Below are 16,326 nucleotides of genomic sequence, written 5' to 3' on the forward strand. Positions count from 1 at the left end.
TCGAACCACGGTATTGATCGTCTGGGCATGGTTGAACTACACACAACATAAGCTGTGTACCTCCTTCCTGGTGGAATGACTGGAACTGATCGGCTATCGGACCCCCTACGTCTAATAAGATCGTTATTTACATTTTTGGGCGGATTTAGTGACATCTCTGAACAGTCCAAGGGATTGTGTCTGTGATACAGTATCCAAAATCAACATATATCTTCAGGGGTGATGCAAAACCCTTTTCGATGTGTGTACTTTGCGTTTCTTTTCGATCGTTGTAGGTGTTATGGTACTCAGCCTATCAGCAACTGACTTGTGGTCACTAATCCCTGTATTCGACATGATTCTCACTATTTGTTCAGGATTATTTGCTGCTAAGAGGTCCAGTATGCTTTCGCAACCATTTACGCTTTGAGTGGGCTCATGAACTAACTGTTCACAATAATTTCCTGAAAAAGCATTCAGTACAATTTTGGAAGATGTTTTATGCCTGCTGCTGGCTTCAAATGTATAATTTTTCCAGCATATCGAGGGTAGATTGAAGTCACCACCAACTATAATTGTATGAGTAGGGTACCTATTTGAAATGAGACTCAAGTTTTCTTTGAACTGTTCAGCAACTATATCTTCCGAGTTGGGGGTCGGCAAAACGATTCAACTAATAATTTAGTCTGATTGTCAGGTATAGCTCCTACCCATACTAGATCGCAGAAACAATGTACTTCAATTTCACTATGAGGCAAACTACTTCTGACAGCAATAAATACTCCACCACCAACTGTATTTAATCTATCCTTTCTGAACACTGTTAGAAAGTTTGAAAAAATTTCAGCTGAACTTATTTCTGGCTTTAGCCAGCTTTTTGTACCTATAACTATTTGAGCTTCAGTGCTATCTATTAGGACTTGGAGCTCTGGTTCTTTCCCAACACAGCTACAACAATTTACAACTACACTACTGTTCGTTTCTACAACTACCTTAATGTGTTTTACCTGCCCATTTTTAGACGGATGTCCTTTCTGGAGTTCCCTGAGACCTTCTAACCTAAAAAAGTGCCCAGTTCCTTCCACACAACCCCTGCTACCCGTGTAGCCACCTCCTGTGTGTAGTGGACTCCTGGCCTATTAAGTGGAACCCGAAAACCCACCACCCGATTGTGCAAGTCAAGGAATCTGCAACCTACATGGCCACAGAACTGCCTGAGCCTTTGATTCAGACCCTCCCCTCGGCTCTGCACCAAAGGACCACAGTCATTTCTATCGACGATGCTGCAGATAGTGAGCTCCGCCTTAATCTTGGAAGCAAGACTGGCAGTCCTTACCATTTCCACTAGCTGCTCGAAAGCAGAGAGAATCACCTCCGATCCAAAGTGACACACATCACTGGTACCAACATGAGTCACCACCTGCAGTTGGCTGCACCCTGTACTCTTCATGGCATCTGGAAGCACCCTTTCCACATCCAGAATGACTCCCCCCGGTATACACACAGAGTGCACACTGGCTTCCTTCCCCTCCTTGGCAGCAATGTTCCTGAGGGGTCCCATTACGCACCTATCATTGGAACGCCAAGACCTTGCGGGCCGAGGAGCTTCCTTCTGGAACAAGGTGGACAACTGCATCCAGCTTAGAGACATTGTCAGCCACAGATAACACCCGCAACCTGTTCATCACACAAACCGGGGAGGCCCTATGATCGGCCCCTCGGAAAGTTTTTTCACTGCCTGCCAGACTTTGGGATGATCTCCCACTCGACCACGGGTGAGGGGTCAACCTTAGAGCAGGCAGTACCTGGGGCGGCCACAGCAGTGGACCGATCGGAGGGCACGTGGGACGTGCTTGATGTCCCTCGCATCCCCACGTCAAACCCCTCACAGTGATGCCCTTGGGAAGCAGCCTCAAGCTGTGTGACGGAAGTCAACGCAGCCTGGAGCTGTGAGCGAAGGGTCGCCAACTCAGCTTGCATCTGTACATAGCTATCACAGTTCCTATCCATTACTGCAGTTGTTCCTGTTTGAAACTCATGAAAATATGTAACAAATGAATGGTGTACTTGGCTTATAAGCAGCAGGAAGTCAAAGTCCTCTCTCACACACGGTCTATCTGACACTGAGCTACACTAACCAAAACAAACAAAAGCCTATATGATACAAGGGTCGATAACAACAGCAGTACTGTATGCTATGCTCTTATTAAAACAAAAATAAAAGGTTATGCCTAGTAAGCACTTGAACACGCAATGAATTACAAAAAAATAATCTAGTAACTACACAGATATCTGTAAATGAGTTGCTCCTGTTGAAAGATCATAAAAATATATAACAAACAAATGGTGTACTCGCCTTATTTGCAGCGGGAACACGAGGTGCTCTGTCTCTGATAGTCTATTTTAAAGTAAGACGAGATATTTTCCAAAATTTCAACTTCTCAGAAATATTTTTCTATAAGGCTTACCTTCAAACCCTGGCAGCTTTGAACTTAAAGTACCTGATTTCTGTTCTTTTCTTTGTGAAGATCTTAAAACACCCTGCAAAAAATATATGTATTTTAACTCAGGAACTAGCTAAACATCAAAATGAGACACACAGGTATGCTACTATCTTCCTACCTGTACTGACTCCTGCTCTGGTTTCTTATTGCTGGGCGCAACTGTTATCTGCTTGTCTTTCATTTTATTTGCTGTCCCAAAGAGACCTGCATCCAGATCTTCGAGGCCCTGTCAGAACTTGAACTGTCAGTAATTACTTATAACTCTTTGGTGTTTATATGGATCTGTCACACTGTGCTTACCTCCACCATTCTGGCCATTTCTGATGAATTAACATCTGATACATCAGACTCATCTGTTCCCAGCTTGGCTCCCAAATCATGCGAAAATTTTGCCATTCTTTCATCATGAACTACTTCCTCTGCACCAAATCAGATAACTGCTGAAAATACAGATATTTCATGTACACAACAGTACCAATGAAAAATGCAGTTACTAACAATACCTTAAAAATTCTGGCAGTAGGAGAGGTATCATTTTATTCACTTTTGAAATGAATAAAAAACTTACACTATGAGATGTGAAAACAAAATAAAATTGTGTATTTAAAGATATCAAATGACATTTTCAGCATGTGTGATGACTTACAAAGCTTTAGGAATTACTAGGAGCATATACCCAATCATACATTGATTATGTCTTAAATTATAGTTGACAAGATGTGATGTGGTTTTCTGGAGTCTGCACACTCACTTGAATTGCTCCATTTCTTCAAGGTTGTGCTCTGACATTGCAACTGAGCAGCGTAGACCACTTAATGAATTCTATATCTTTTAAAGAAAATTACCTTTTATTGCTGTTTACATGGTAGAAGCTATTGAGATACAATAATCTAATACTCAGGACACTTGTTTTTTTTTTTTTTTTTATTTTTTTATTTTACTGAGTAAACAGTCAACTTTCCTGTCCAGACACTTGGACGAACCCTTACTACAGCTCCAGCCTATGGTATATATATTGATACACATTAAAGAAATGGACCTCCTCAGATATGGTGAATGACAGCTTACTTTCACAACAAAAGGAGAGGAGCACATTGACAAACTGCACAATAGGAATAAAACTAAATTCAAAATAAGAGAAGTCAAAACGTAAATTTCCACAATGTTTTGTTTTAGTTATACTCCTGTTATTAATTTACCCAAATGACTATCCAGTGCAAATATAGTACAGAATGCTCTGGCAGGGAGTACGTAATTTAGAAATAAGAGAGACCACTCGCTGAACAGCAAACGCCTTAAAGGTGCATGCACGCCCCCCCCCCCCCTTACACACACACACACACACACACACACACACACACACACACACACACACACACAGTGGAGACTGAGGGCAAGCGGATTGTGGGAGTGAAGGGTGTTTACCAAGGATAACTTCCATCTGTATAGTTCAGGAAAGCTAGTGCTGGAGGGAAGGATCCAGATGAAACTGGTTGGGAAGCAACAACTGAACTCTAGCATAATGTGCTCAACTGCATGTTGTATCACTGGTAGTCAACTTTATTCTTGGCCACAGTTTGGTGGTGGCCATTCATTCTGGTGGACAGCTGTTTGTGTGAAATGCTGACATGAAAAGCTGTGCACAGATTGCAGAAGAGTTGGTATATGACATGGCTGCTTTCACAGGTGGCCCTGCCTCTGAAATGAAATGAGCATTTGGCGTCATTGGGCGGGAGGCCCCTAGTGGGACAGGTCAGGTCGCCTTGGTGCAGGTCTTATTACATTCGACACCACATTAGGTGACCTGCGTGCCAGATGGGGATGAAAATGATGATGAAGACAGCACAACACCGAGTCCCTGAGCAGAGAAAGTCCCTGACCCAGCCAGGAATCGAACTCAGGCCCGTAGGACGGCAATCCGTCACGCTGACCACTCAGCTATCGGAGTGGACGGCCCTGCCTCTGATGGGGTAGGATAAGTCTGTAACATGACTGGAATAGGAAGTGCAGTGTGGGTGGATTGGGCAGGTCTTACACCTGAATGGAATCCTCCTCCCCCCCCCCCCCCCCCTCCCCAAAGTGGTATTCCACAGGTGCAAGACCTGCCCAATCCACCCACCCAGTACTTCCTACTCCAGTCCTGTCACAGGCTTATCTTGCATCTGATACCTTGTAGAGGCACACTAGCCCATCAAAGAGGATTTGTTCTGAAAGCTAACAAGTCTTCTTTCTCTTTTGTGTGTAACTGTCGACGGCTCAACACTTCTGCTATTCAGTGAGTGGTCTCCTTTATTCCTAAATTATTTAAATGAATTTCCAGTGATTTTAAAGGTATTTTCAGTAAAATTAATGTTTGTTAATGACACAACTATAACACAGACAGTCCCGGTGAAAACTGATGCTTCCTACTGAACAGGAAGATGGTATCGGGCACAGTGCTGAAAGTGCTTCTCATACTAGCGTGAAGATCGTGTCACTCTGAATGGTATTATAAGACCTGCATGAAGCATTCTGTGAACAGCTCAATACAGCTTCCTTAGAGTGTTTTTGTTTCATTATTACAACTACAAGAAAATGCCTGTTCTTCTCGCCAGACGTGTTTTGCTTTATTGACATATCACATCATCAGTGGTCTGTAATTACAGATATTTATAATTTGATTTGTTTTTAAGATTAAAAAACAGTTAATTAACAATTTGTTGGTTTTTACTTACAGTAATTTCTGCTTGGTTTTTCGCTTACATCAGGGAATGTCAATTGCAAGCAGAAATTACCATAAGTAAAAAACCAACAAATTGTTAATGAACCATTTTCGATTTTAAAAACAAAGCAAATTGTAAATATCTTTAATTACAAACCACTGATGATGCTTTACTTATATAAAGTGAAACATACATTATATTGTAGATGTAATTAAAGAACAAAAATAATTCCAGGAATCGTGAAGCCATTATAGACAACATGGCCACAAAAATGAAGAATTCAAAGCTTTAAATGCGAACATTTTTAGGTTAATACATAGCCTTGAGAATCACTTAAGAGAGGGACATTCATACATGAGTGTGATTGATGCATTGTCCCTAATCGAGTAAACTGTTCCAAAAGAGAGAGCTGCAAAATAAATGTAATTTCAGTTGAAAAAGCTACGAACAACAAAAATACTCCAGCTTGGACAAAGCTGTGAATCTTAAAATAAGACTTATTTAGTTCTTCTATCAAAGAAACCTCTTAAATAGAAAGAATAAACAACCAATGCAGAAAAATGAAAGGGTAAGATGAATATTAGCGAATATGTAGGACAATACATAGAAATCATTGAAATCAAACAGATACCCTTTGATGAATACTGCACTACAATAGGACTAATAAGGTGAAATTACAATACATAAAGAACAAAAGTTCCAGACCCTACAAGTCAGTGAATGTTGTATTGAATAACTCTTTGAATGTGTGACAATAGTGGCTCAGTAAACACACTTACTAATACAAGCAGTTTACACTGTTGTGCAAACAATTCAATTCACCATCACTGTCATTTTACAGGCCACCAACAGAAATATCAAGCTTTACAAAGCAAATAGGAATTGTTTTCATTAGGTTATGTGGGCTTCATTGGAGAATCATTGTTTGTAGAGTTTCAATGCTGATTTTCCATATGCTAGCACTGACACAAGTAACCTGGAGTTGCTCATGTCCAGATTTTGATTATTTACAAAAGGAAAGTTCCTGATTAGGATTGAAGGACATAACCTAGAGCAACAGAAATTGACACTTTGTTTTTCTAGACCTAATTACATTCAGTGATTTAGATGTAAAACTGTTCATCAGTTGTTTATTTGGATCAACAGAAGCATGCGATTCCACCCTTCTGCTGTGACCCGTGATGTAATGGTACTGTGTGTGACATCACTACACATGGAGTTTTTGAGTTGGCTGTGTTTGTAGATGTCATGTTATTGTAGTTGGTGATGCCCTCTGGTGGCAGATGTGGACATGCTGAGTTTAATGTGTGGTATTGGGTTCATTTGAGTTTTGATTGTCATCGTGCTAATGTGGTTTTGAGTTTGGGTAGTAACATGGGTTGTGGAAATGTTTTAATTGAGTTATTAAGGTTTTCTTTTTATGTATTTGGCATTTTTTTTAGGTTTGATTAGTTTGGCGTTGTTTTGCGGAAAGAAATCTAAATTTTTTTTATTGCTTATCTGTTAGGTATGGATATGACAGTGAAGTTCACGACTGCCTCATTATGTTCTGAGATAAATGATGATATGATGTCTGTCATACAGTTTCTGCAGATGATTGGTCTTATTACTGAATGTTATAGGTTCACGTCTGTAGCAACAACATGAGGTTGACGAGAGTTCTGGTGGCTCGGACCAGAGACATGTATATGTGGTGTTGTCAGTGTGTGTGGTGGCCAACCTAGGTGGTATTGGCAGAGGTTTTTTTTGGTAAATAATTTTTGTTTTGGTTTTATTCTGTAGAAATTGTGATGTTTTGTGTGTTGAATGTTTATGGTGGCTCAGTTGTGTTTTAACTGATGTATTGAAAACTTGGGTTTTTGAGTTGTTGGGGTTTACGTTCCACTTTTTGGAGTTGTAGGTATTGGTTTTTTTGCATCGATAGCTGCGGCTGAGCTATGTAGATTAAGGGAAATGTCCGATTCCACTTTTCTGGGTTGTAGGTATTGGCTTTTTGGTACTGGTAGCTCCAGTTGAGCTATAGATGTCAAGTGAAATGTCTGATTCCGGTGGTTTTGTTGAATGTTTTTTGTTTTAAGATGGTGCAGTGTTTTTTTATTGTTGTATATTTAGCTGGTCTCCGCCCTAAACCCCAATTTTCTGCGGATGTTCCATTAGTTTTATGTTATTTTTCGAGTGAGATATTACGAGGGTGATTTGAAAAGTTCTTGGAATGGAATATAAGAAAAGTACTTACATCACAGAAATATTTTTTATTTTTCAATTTAGTCTCCTTGTCGATTAATGCACTTGGTCCAATGATGTTCCAGTGCCTTGATCCCTTCTAGAAAATGAGTTTCCTCTAGGCCTGCAAAAAAGTAGTCAACACTGGCTATCAATTCTTAATTTGAAGTGAATCTTCATCCACCAAGAAAAATTTTCAGTTTTGGGAAGAGATGGAAGTCTGATGGAGTCATATCAGGTAAATAAGTTTGGTGTGGCAACAATTCATACCTTAGTTCATGTAAGTTTGCCATGGTGATGGCACGTGTGCATCATATTGATGGAAGATGACTTTCTTCCTTGCTACACATGGCGTTTTTTCATGTATCTTTTGTTGTGATTTGTCCAGGAGGTTAGCATAGTATTTCCCAGTAATTGTTTGCCCAGTGGGGAGATAATCTACAAACAGAATGCCCTTCACAACCCAGGATACTGATGCCATGACCTTTCCTGCCAAAGGAATTGTCACTGCTTTCTTTGGTGGCAGAGAATCAGCATGTTTTCACTGCTCTGACTGTTGCTTTGTCTCTGGGGTATAGTAGTGCACCCACGTTTCATTTGTGGTCACAAACCGGCATAAAAAAATCTTGTTTGTTTCTCCTAAAACGGGCCAAACATTGTTCCGATATGTCCATTTTCATGTGCTTTTGACCCAGCTTCAAGGGCCACAGCACCCATCTTGCAGGTAATTTTTTCATTTCTGATTCTTCAGTTAAAATGTGATATACCCTTTCAAATGACATCTGGAAAGCATGAGCAATTTCACACACTTTCAATCGGTGAGCCTCCTTAACCATTTTGTGCACTTTTGCAATGATTTCTGGAGTAGTGACACATCTTGGCCAATCACTGCGTGGATCATCATCTAAGCTCTCCTGACAAAATTTAAATTCATTTGTCCACTTGGCAACAGTTGAATATGAAGGAGCAGAGTCTCCCACGGTATTCTGGAAATCGGCATGAATATCTTTTGCTTTCTATACTTTCTTTGCGAAGTACTTAATCACTGTCTGCGCAATTCTCGATCTTTTTCATCTTCGCAAATCACTACATGGGAACAACAACAGAGCTACATCACCGCCACAGCTCTTCTCCAAGAGCACTGACGTGGCACGTGTTTAAAGGCAACAGTCCAATGAATATCACGTGAACAACTCGTTGCATTAGTGCTGACCTCTCGTGGTGATTCCAAGAACTTTTCAAACCACCCTCGTATTGTGTCATTTTTATTTTTGTTCGTGTTTGTTGCCATGTGTATGTAGTGATGTCATTGTTGTTTTGTACATGCTGGAAGTAGCTGTTGACACCATACACTTCTGTAATACCATCTATTTGACCAAGATGGTAAAATGTTTACAAAAGAATTCATTAACCAGTTAGGTTAAAATCATAGAACAGTATTGTATCACTAAATTTTAAACAATGATTTAATCATGCTGTTTAGAGAGAAATTATGAGAAGAAAGCTGGAAAGAGATTTATAAAATGAAAAAATTAACTTTTCCTTAAACTTATTCCTACAGCACTTTTGAGCCTTGTTTTACCCAAAAACAAATAAGATAAAATTAAACACAAGCAGGCACACAGGATAGATAAGTCCTCAGATTAAAATCTTGTGCTAGGAAGATACTACAACTCTATGTAATTGAGAGGATAAATTCTAGTCAGAAATTGAAACTCTGTTACCACCAGCAATTTTAAGCTTCTAGTTTGTTACTGCAAAAATGCACCCCCCCCCCCCCCCCCCCCACACACACACAATGTCCAAATGTGTTTACAGGAGGTGTTCAATGTGGCATCCATTCATAAAAATGCACCCCTATGCCCTCCAGCATAAGGAAAGATGCACCCTTTTAAGTATAAGCGGTTGTTGCTGTACCTGCTGGAACGCACTGAAGAAGCGACCCTGTAGTGTCTGGGCATAATTGATTGGCATGGCGCAGACCAATTCCTACAAGTGTTCCCAGAACCAAAAGTCTAGGGGATTGAGATCTGGGGAGTGATCATGCCAAGGTGTGGGGCCCCCTGCCCAATCCAGCGGTCATGAAATGTCTGCGCCAGATGTTCAAGCACACTGTGACGAAAGTGTGCTGGTGCACCATTGTGCACGAACCACATTTATATTGAAACTTACTGCCAGGAAGTTTCATATCAGTGCACACTCTGCTGCAGAGTGAAAATCTCATTTTGGGCACATTTATATTTGTTGCTGCAACAGCACAGCCTCCAGCAAGGTACGTAGTACATTAATGAGAAAGTCCACATAATGCATCCCAGTTAACCTTTGTGGTAGCACATATGGCCCTATTAATCTATAGCCAAACACGCCTGGACATACGTCGATTGAGAATCAGTGTTCATACCCTCTTTCCTGAATTAATTAGGAATTTACATCTGCCCATACATTTTGGTTATGAAAATTTTCAACAGTGTCCTTTGTGAATCCTGCCTCATTGGTAAATAAAACCTTGGATGTGAACAGTGGTTTTGTGGCACACTCCTGCAACAGCCATTGACAGAACTGCCATGATGATCCTGTGGCCCTAGGGCCTGAATGCAATTGTTCAGGAATTCCCCCCCACCCCAGATAAAAGAGTGAGAAACGCCTTCTGCTGCTGCTGCTGACCGTCGCACACTAGTCCCACGGGTTTCTTCCACCAAACGTAGCACATGCTCCTCCATGTCAGGCATACGGACTGTGCGAGGCCTTCCACTGTCAGTCTTTCGAGGAGCAAGGGTACCTGTGTCCCTCAGATGCTGGAAAAGTCTGCTGAACATCTTATCAGACGGCACTCTGTGCTGTGGATATTTTTCAGCATAGAGGGCACAGGTTTGCAGGCTTAGAGTGAGTCAACAGAAAAACACCCTATGCATGCTGCACATTAAGTTTTCTTATTTATCTTGTGCACCCAGATGTGTTTTGCATTAATTACAAGGCATCTTCAGTGGATGTCATGACATAGCACATGATTTTTGTTTTCATGTACATGTTATTATTTGGAAGTAGGTAAAACACTATGTTAAGTATCCAGGGATGACAATACTGCACATATAGGCACACAAACACAAAGAAAACTAATGTAGCCTACAACACACTCAAACCACACAACAGACTGCATACCACCTACTGCATAATAGGAGAAAGAATGTGGGAAGAGCAATGGAGAGCTGGAGGGAAAGACAGTTGGTGACTGGAATGGAGAAGCAGTAAGCACAGGGGTCAGGTATGTGGCACAAGTGATCTTGTTCTGTTACAGGCAGTGCAAAGTTGCACATAGCGTACAATGACACGGAATGGACTGGGAGGAGAAAATAGAAAATAGGAAGAGATAGACTGAAGAAATGAGGGTGTAAATATAGAATGAGAGAAGAGGGGGCATAGCGACGGGTGGAGGTGGGTGTGGAACCTGGGCTAGTGGAGATTAAGGTCAGGATTGTGGGATCAAAAGGTGTAAAGTCAGGACAATTCAGGACAGCTCAGAGACACTGGTACTGTGGGGGAAGATCCAGATGACACAGTTTGTGAAACAGCCATTGTGTTCAGCAGCATGTCCCACTGTTGGGCACTGAACTCTGTAGTTGTTCACAGTTTGGCAGTGGTCATTCATACGACTGATTGGGGCTAGCCCACATAATATGATGGGCAGAAGTGATAGATGGGCAGAAGTGATACCAGAGCTGGAATATGATAAGACTACTTTCACAGGTGGCCCTGTCCCAGGATCGGACCAGGATAGGGTTTGCTGTGTGAGTCCATAACACAGGTCTTGCACCTGGGTCTTCCATAAGGGTTTGACCCAAGTGGCAAATGAGTGGGTATAGGTGTGGCATAAAGAAGGTCCACAATGTTCTGTACATCGGGTGGGTGACACAGTACCACTTTCAAATGGATGAGAACGATTGTGGGTTGTATGTTCATTCCTGGACACAATAGTAAGTAGTTGACGCCCTGGCAAAGGGTATGGTGAAGCTGTCCAATGCAGCGTAAGTAATGAAGGGGATGCTCCTTTGAAGTTGGAACATGTGGGATTTTGGAGGATTAGTATCACACGTGGATACTGCGTGGTTAAATCTGTTCATGGAGTAGGTTAGGAGGGTATACCTGCCTGTAAAAACTTTAGAACGAACATGAGCATGCTAGGCAATGGACTGCCTTGTGAGTCACCCACTGATGGCCAGAATGCATGGGAGAGAGATTTTAATGTGGAAGGGGTAGTAGCTACAAAATGGAAGTGCTGTTGTTCATTAGTGGGCTTGACATGGGATGAGACTTCATGAAGGCACCGAAGAGGAGGACTGTTATGCTGAAGAGAACCAGGTGAAGTAGATATGAGAGGTTTGAGGCTGTGGAGAAAATGAAATAAAGTATCTTGGCCCTTGGTCCAAATCATGAAGTTATCATCAATGAATCCATAAATGGAGTGGCATAGGAAGGTGCCAAACCGGTGCCCATGATGTACAGTGAATTTGTAATCTTCCACTCAAAGGAGAAGTAGTTGTGGGGACGAACGTAATTTGACAGCTGTGTATGGAATGGGGTGGTGGATCTAGAGTCAGTAAGAGATTGGGAGAGGTAGTGCTCAAGAGAGGCAAGGTCATGAGAAAGGAGGATGATGACATAATAACTGATTTAATCGATTTGAGGTGTACTGAGGGGAATATTTTTTTCTCTATGATACAAGAGTTTGGTGCTACTTGGGATTTGTTATTGAGAACTGAAAGAGTTATTTGCACAAAAGTCACCCCGAGTCATGTCATGATGAAAAATCCTTTACAAGACTACAGACACATTTCTCAAGAAGGTCTGCATAGAATCGTTTCATTCATCAAGGGACTGTGGAGATAATATTAGGCAAATTACAGCTCACAGAGAAGCCCAAAGGCAACGATTCTTTGTACATTCCATCCATGAATAATAATGATATAAGGTCCAATTACATGGCCATTTGCCAAACACTTTACAGTGAATCAACAAGTGTAGATGCAGAAGTCTAAAGCTGTAGGTCATAAAACACTTAAAGCTGAGATAACTATCAAAGTCAAGACACAGTAGTTTGTCATACTGTTGTATGTAAGTGATTATCACACACATGAACACAATCAAGAAAAGTTGAATGAGATTGGAGCAAGATGAAATGAGTTTTATCTTCTACTACTACAGAAAAATATGAAGTTCTGGTTCACTATTAGTCCCTGAACCAAAGACCCTCCTCAGTCAACATACGAATGGGTTCACATAGAAGGCAGACATGTCAGCTTCCTTGCATGTAGTATTATCCTACTGGTAAGTCCAGTCTTCCAAAAATGAAATAGTTCTCAACCAACATCAAACTGACCAGAGTGCCAAAGTTATCTCAGGTCAACTGAACCAGCCAACACAAGATGTCAGCTTGACTCTGATGTAATACTCTTAGGGCATGTGACGTCATGTGTGTGCAAACAGAAAAACAGAACACATAATATTTCTTGGCACCAAAATTATTTTTTGGGTTGAAGGCTTTGGAGACAGGCAGATATGAACCGTAACCCACAGTATAGTTTTAAAGGTGGCACTTAGATTGTAAGCTGGTGAAGTCAATGAACACAAAGCCAAAATTTTAGCTGTAATGGCATACTGACCTATAGTGTTGCCCATGGTCTGAGTTAGCAAGTTTGTGAATCAGTACTGAAGGTTTCACCAAGCCTGGTGTGTTAGCTTTTCAGGGATAAACTGAACAAGGCAAAAATGTGTCCAGTAGGCAACTTGAAAGTATCAATAATAGTGCATATTGTTGTGGAAGAGGGTGCTTTTTTCTTTTTTGCCATGGTGTTTTCTTACACTTCATGTAGCTTTCAATACTAGCAGAGATTTAGATGCATGGAAAATAATAAGTTACAAAACAGTTTTGATTCTATATCATACTGTAGGTGTTCCTGTAACAAGATGGATGAGTTGGTTCACATATTACCGGGCAAGGGAACATTACTTCTAATAGGAGTATGTCTAATGAAGGACAAGTGTCTCTCTCACTCTTTGGGTTAATAACTGTTTTAGTTATCTTGCTGCATTTTTGGCACATATCTATTTTACATGAGTTTGACTGTGGAACAGTCTACTTCACATTTACTTTTTCATGGGATGACATACGTAACATTACACACAACTGGCAGCAACAAGTTATTAACCATGGGAAGAACAAGACAGTTTCAGGCCTAGTGTAGGGGAGCCTGACCATCAGAATGAATATTCAGGCCTGCTCTGTGAAGGAGATTTAAAGAGACTATCAAGAAGTACAATGAACAATGATCTGCCGGACAGGGAAGACCTATCTTCCTTATACGCAAACAGGAAAAGTTGTTATGAAGATAAAGTGTAAACTCCATCTACAAATCAATGTAGAAATTTAAAAATTGTAAACAGTGACATGTGACAATTCTTCACTTGCCAAACATGCATTAAAATATGTTGATCAAGTCACCTCAAAATCAGTTATGGGAGAGGTGATGGCAAACACTGCTCTGTGCTACTGCACAGTTATAAATACAATACATACATTTATCCGAACGTCAAACACAGAAACCTGTCCGATTTCGACATGGGCTAAGGAATCTCTAAATAAGAAACTTCTGCTTAGGTATTACTACTAACGCACTTTAAAACATTCTGTTGAATAGCTACAAAAATTGTGAAATTACTTGTGCAGTAAACTGAGGATTACCTGCCTCCTACAGTCAGGCTGGGTTAGAGAATGGTAAGTTCAAATATTTGATTTGGCTTGTATTTACGCATTTTAATAACATCCATTTCAATTTATTCAGAATTAGAGGTTACCAGCAAACGGAAGCATACTGACAGACGTTTAGTCGTCCTAAATATCACTTTATAGTTCCTACATTTTCCTGGCACCTTCCAAAATTCAAATATTATTGTTTACACCTAAGCTAATTTGTATCACAGATATAATACTTCATTATAGCAGGCGTCCGTTGATATCTAAATTGTCTTTGTTTCTAAGAGCTTTGCCAAAAGCTTGCTTAAAATATTCATATTATTTGAAATAATAAAGCATCATAAAATGCCAATACCGGTTCACTGCGTTGTTTACCTTTATCTTTTTAGGAACTGGAGAAAAATGTTTCTCGCACGTTTCAAGCCAGATTTACACTGGCCGTCACGCCACGCCACGTCACGCGAAGTCTCGCGAAAATACTCCACACTCCACAGCGCGTTTCAAATGGCTGCTCTCACACAGGGTGCCAACGGACCGTCATGACTTGTCACATTAATGTTTTTCGGGAAGTTTTGACGGCATCATAGTCAGCCAACCTCAGAAGTTAACTAATTTTGGCTGCGTTCACTCTTGTTATAGTAACGGTTTGTGTGCTTCTGTGTCTTCTTAACCTTTATTTTTTTGGTGTGCATTGTTTTCGTAGCAAATTGCAAATGCTCCGTGACGTTTTGGATATTTTTTTCTGTTGAGTGTTCTACCAAAAGCAAAGTCAGATATCTAAAAGTGAAAAATTGTTTAGGTTTTACAACAGCAGTACATAGCTGTGGCCCTCACCTTATACGAATAAGATCAACCACTGATGAGCTAAAACGTCATAACCATTAGCTTAATAGCTTCTTTGTTCGTCTCTGGAACGAAATATATGACTGATGCTACGTATCAGGAAGCCGACAGTTTGTTGGTAGGGTTGTGGAGGCATGTGGCATTATGTCTACACACAGGTAATGTAATTCGCATAAGTAATGGGCCGCTGATTTGCATACGTGGTGATGGTGGCAATAGGGACCCAAATACGTTCCATAGGATTTACATCAGGGGAATTTTGTCGCCGAGACATCAACATGAGTTCACTATAATGCTTCTCAAACCATTGTAGCATGGTTCTGGATCCGAAAACAAACAGTTATACTGCTGAAAGAAGACATCGCCGTTGGGGAAGGCATTAAGCATGAGTGATGCAGGTCGTTCGCTGCTGTCAGCGTGTCTTCGATTACTACCATAGGTTCCATGCAAGAAGAGGAGAATGTCTCCAATAGCGTAATACTGCTTCCGCCAGGCTGTGTCTGTGGGGCGCTACACGTTTTGAGCCGCCATTCACCTCAATGACAGCGTCTGCGGAGACGACCATCAACCTGGCGAGGCAAAAACGTAATTCACGCAAAGAACCCACAGGTCTGTATTGATCGACGCTCGAATTCTGATGATCCCGTGTCAATTGCAATCATAACTGACGAGTTTCTTGGGTCAAGACATATCTTGACCCAATAAATTTGTCAGTATAGTGGTCTGCTGCGGAGCTTCATGTTCAACAATGTACGATGAACAGTGTGCTGTGAAACACTTGCGTGTGTACCAGCAGTGTGCTCGTTCGGCAGCGATGCCACAACTTACCATCTGCCCTACTGTACAGAGCAGTAAAAACTGCGAGTCCCACGTTTTGTGAAGAGTCGTGGACATCCAACGATTTAGCGCCAAGTGGTAGTTTCACTGTCCTACCTCTTTCCACAGATGCTCACTATAGTGGCATGTGAACATTCGACCAGCTTCTCCGCTTTCGAGATACTCTTCACAGGCTCTGCGTAATAATAATCTGCCCTTTGTCAAAGTCGCTTATCTCAATGGACTTCCCCGTTTACAGCCCATATCTTCGCTAGGGTGATTTCTCTTTCGATTCTGTTTCACTTACATACTTTTGCTACCGTTATTATGCGCCCACAATGGCACCATGTCGCATTCAGTGTCATGGTGGGCAGAAGTCATAATGTTTTGATTTATCAGTGTAAGTTGATAAAGCAACTTTCATTAGATAATATTTTTAGTTATAAAGTCAACCCTAATGAAGGAGAAAAATACGATTGTTTGTAACATTATTAGTTATGTAAGGAGGAAA

At 41.0% G+C, this 16,326-nt stretch overlaps 1 protein-coding gene across 6 annotated transcripts in view; it reads right to left on the reverse strand.

Annotated features, from left to right (window-relative positions):
* The window catches only part of LOC126175670 (fas-binding factor 1), a 126,767-nt gene extending 112,182 nt beyond the window's left edge, over positions 1 to 14,585 (reverse strand). The window contains exons 1-4 of one of the 6 annotated variants that reach the window (XM_049922593.1): positions 14,532 to 14,585; positions 2,784 to 2,920; positions 2,602 to 2,709; positions 2,448 to 2,520 (exon numbers count right to left, since the gene is read on the reverse strand). In XM_049922593.1, the coding sequence (XP_049778550.1) occupies positions 2,448 to 2,520; positions 2,602 to 2,709; positions 2,784 to 2,879 (277 nt within the window). In that variant the 5' untranslated portion in view covers positions 2,880 to 2,920; positions 14,532 to 14,585. Of the gene's footprint in view, positions 1 to 2,447; positions 2,521 to 2,601; positions 2,710 to 2,783; positions 2,924 to 14,121; positions 14,362 to 14,531 lie in introns of those variants that run through there. The other 5 variants (XM_049922589.1, XM_049922588.1, XM_049922590.1 and 2 more) reach the window with 5 other exon arrangements.
* Between the last annotated feature and the right edge of the window lie 1,741 nt (positions 14,586 to 16,326).

The sequence above is a fragment of the Schistocerca cancellata genome, chromosome 3 (genome assembly GCF_023864275.1).
Source record: "Schistocerca cancellata isolate TAMUIC-IGC-003103 chromosome 3, iqSchCanc2.1, whole genome shotgun sequence".
Taxonomy (NCBI): Eukaryota; Metazoa; Arthropoda; class Insecta; order Orthoptera; family Acrididae; genus Schistocerca; species Schistocerca cancellata.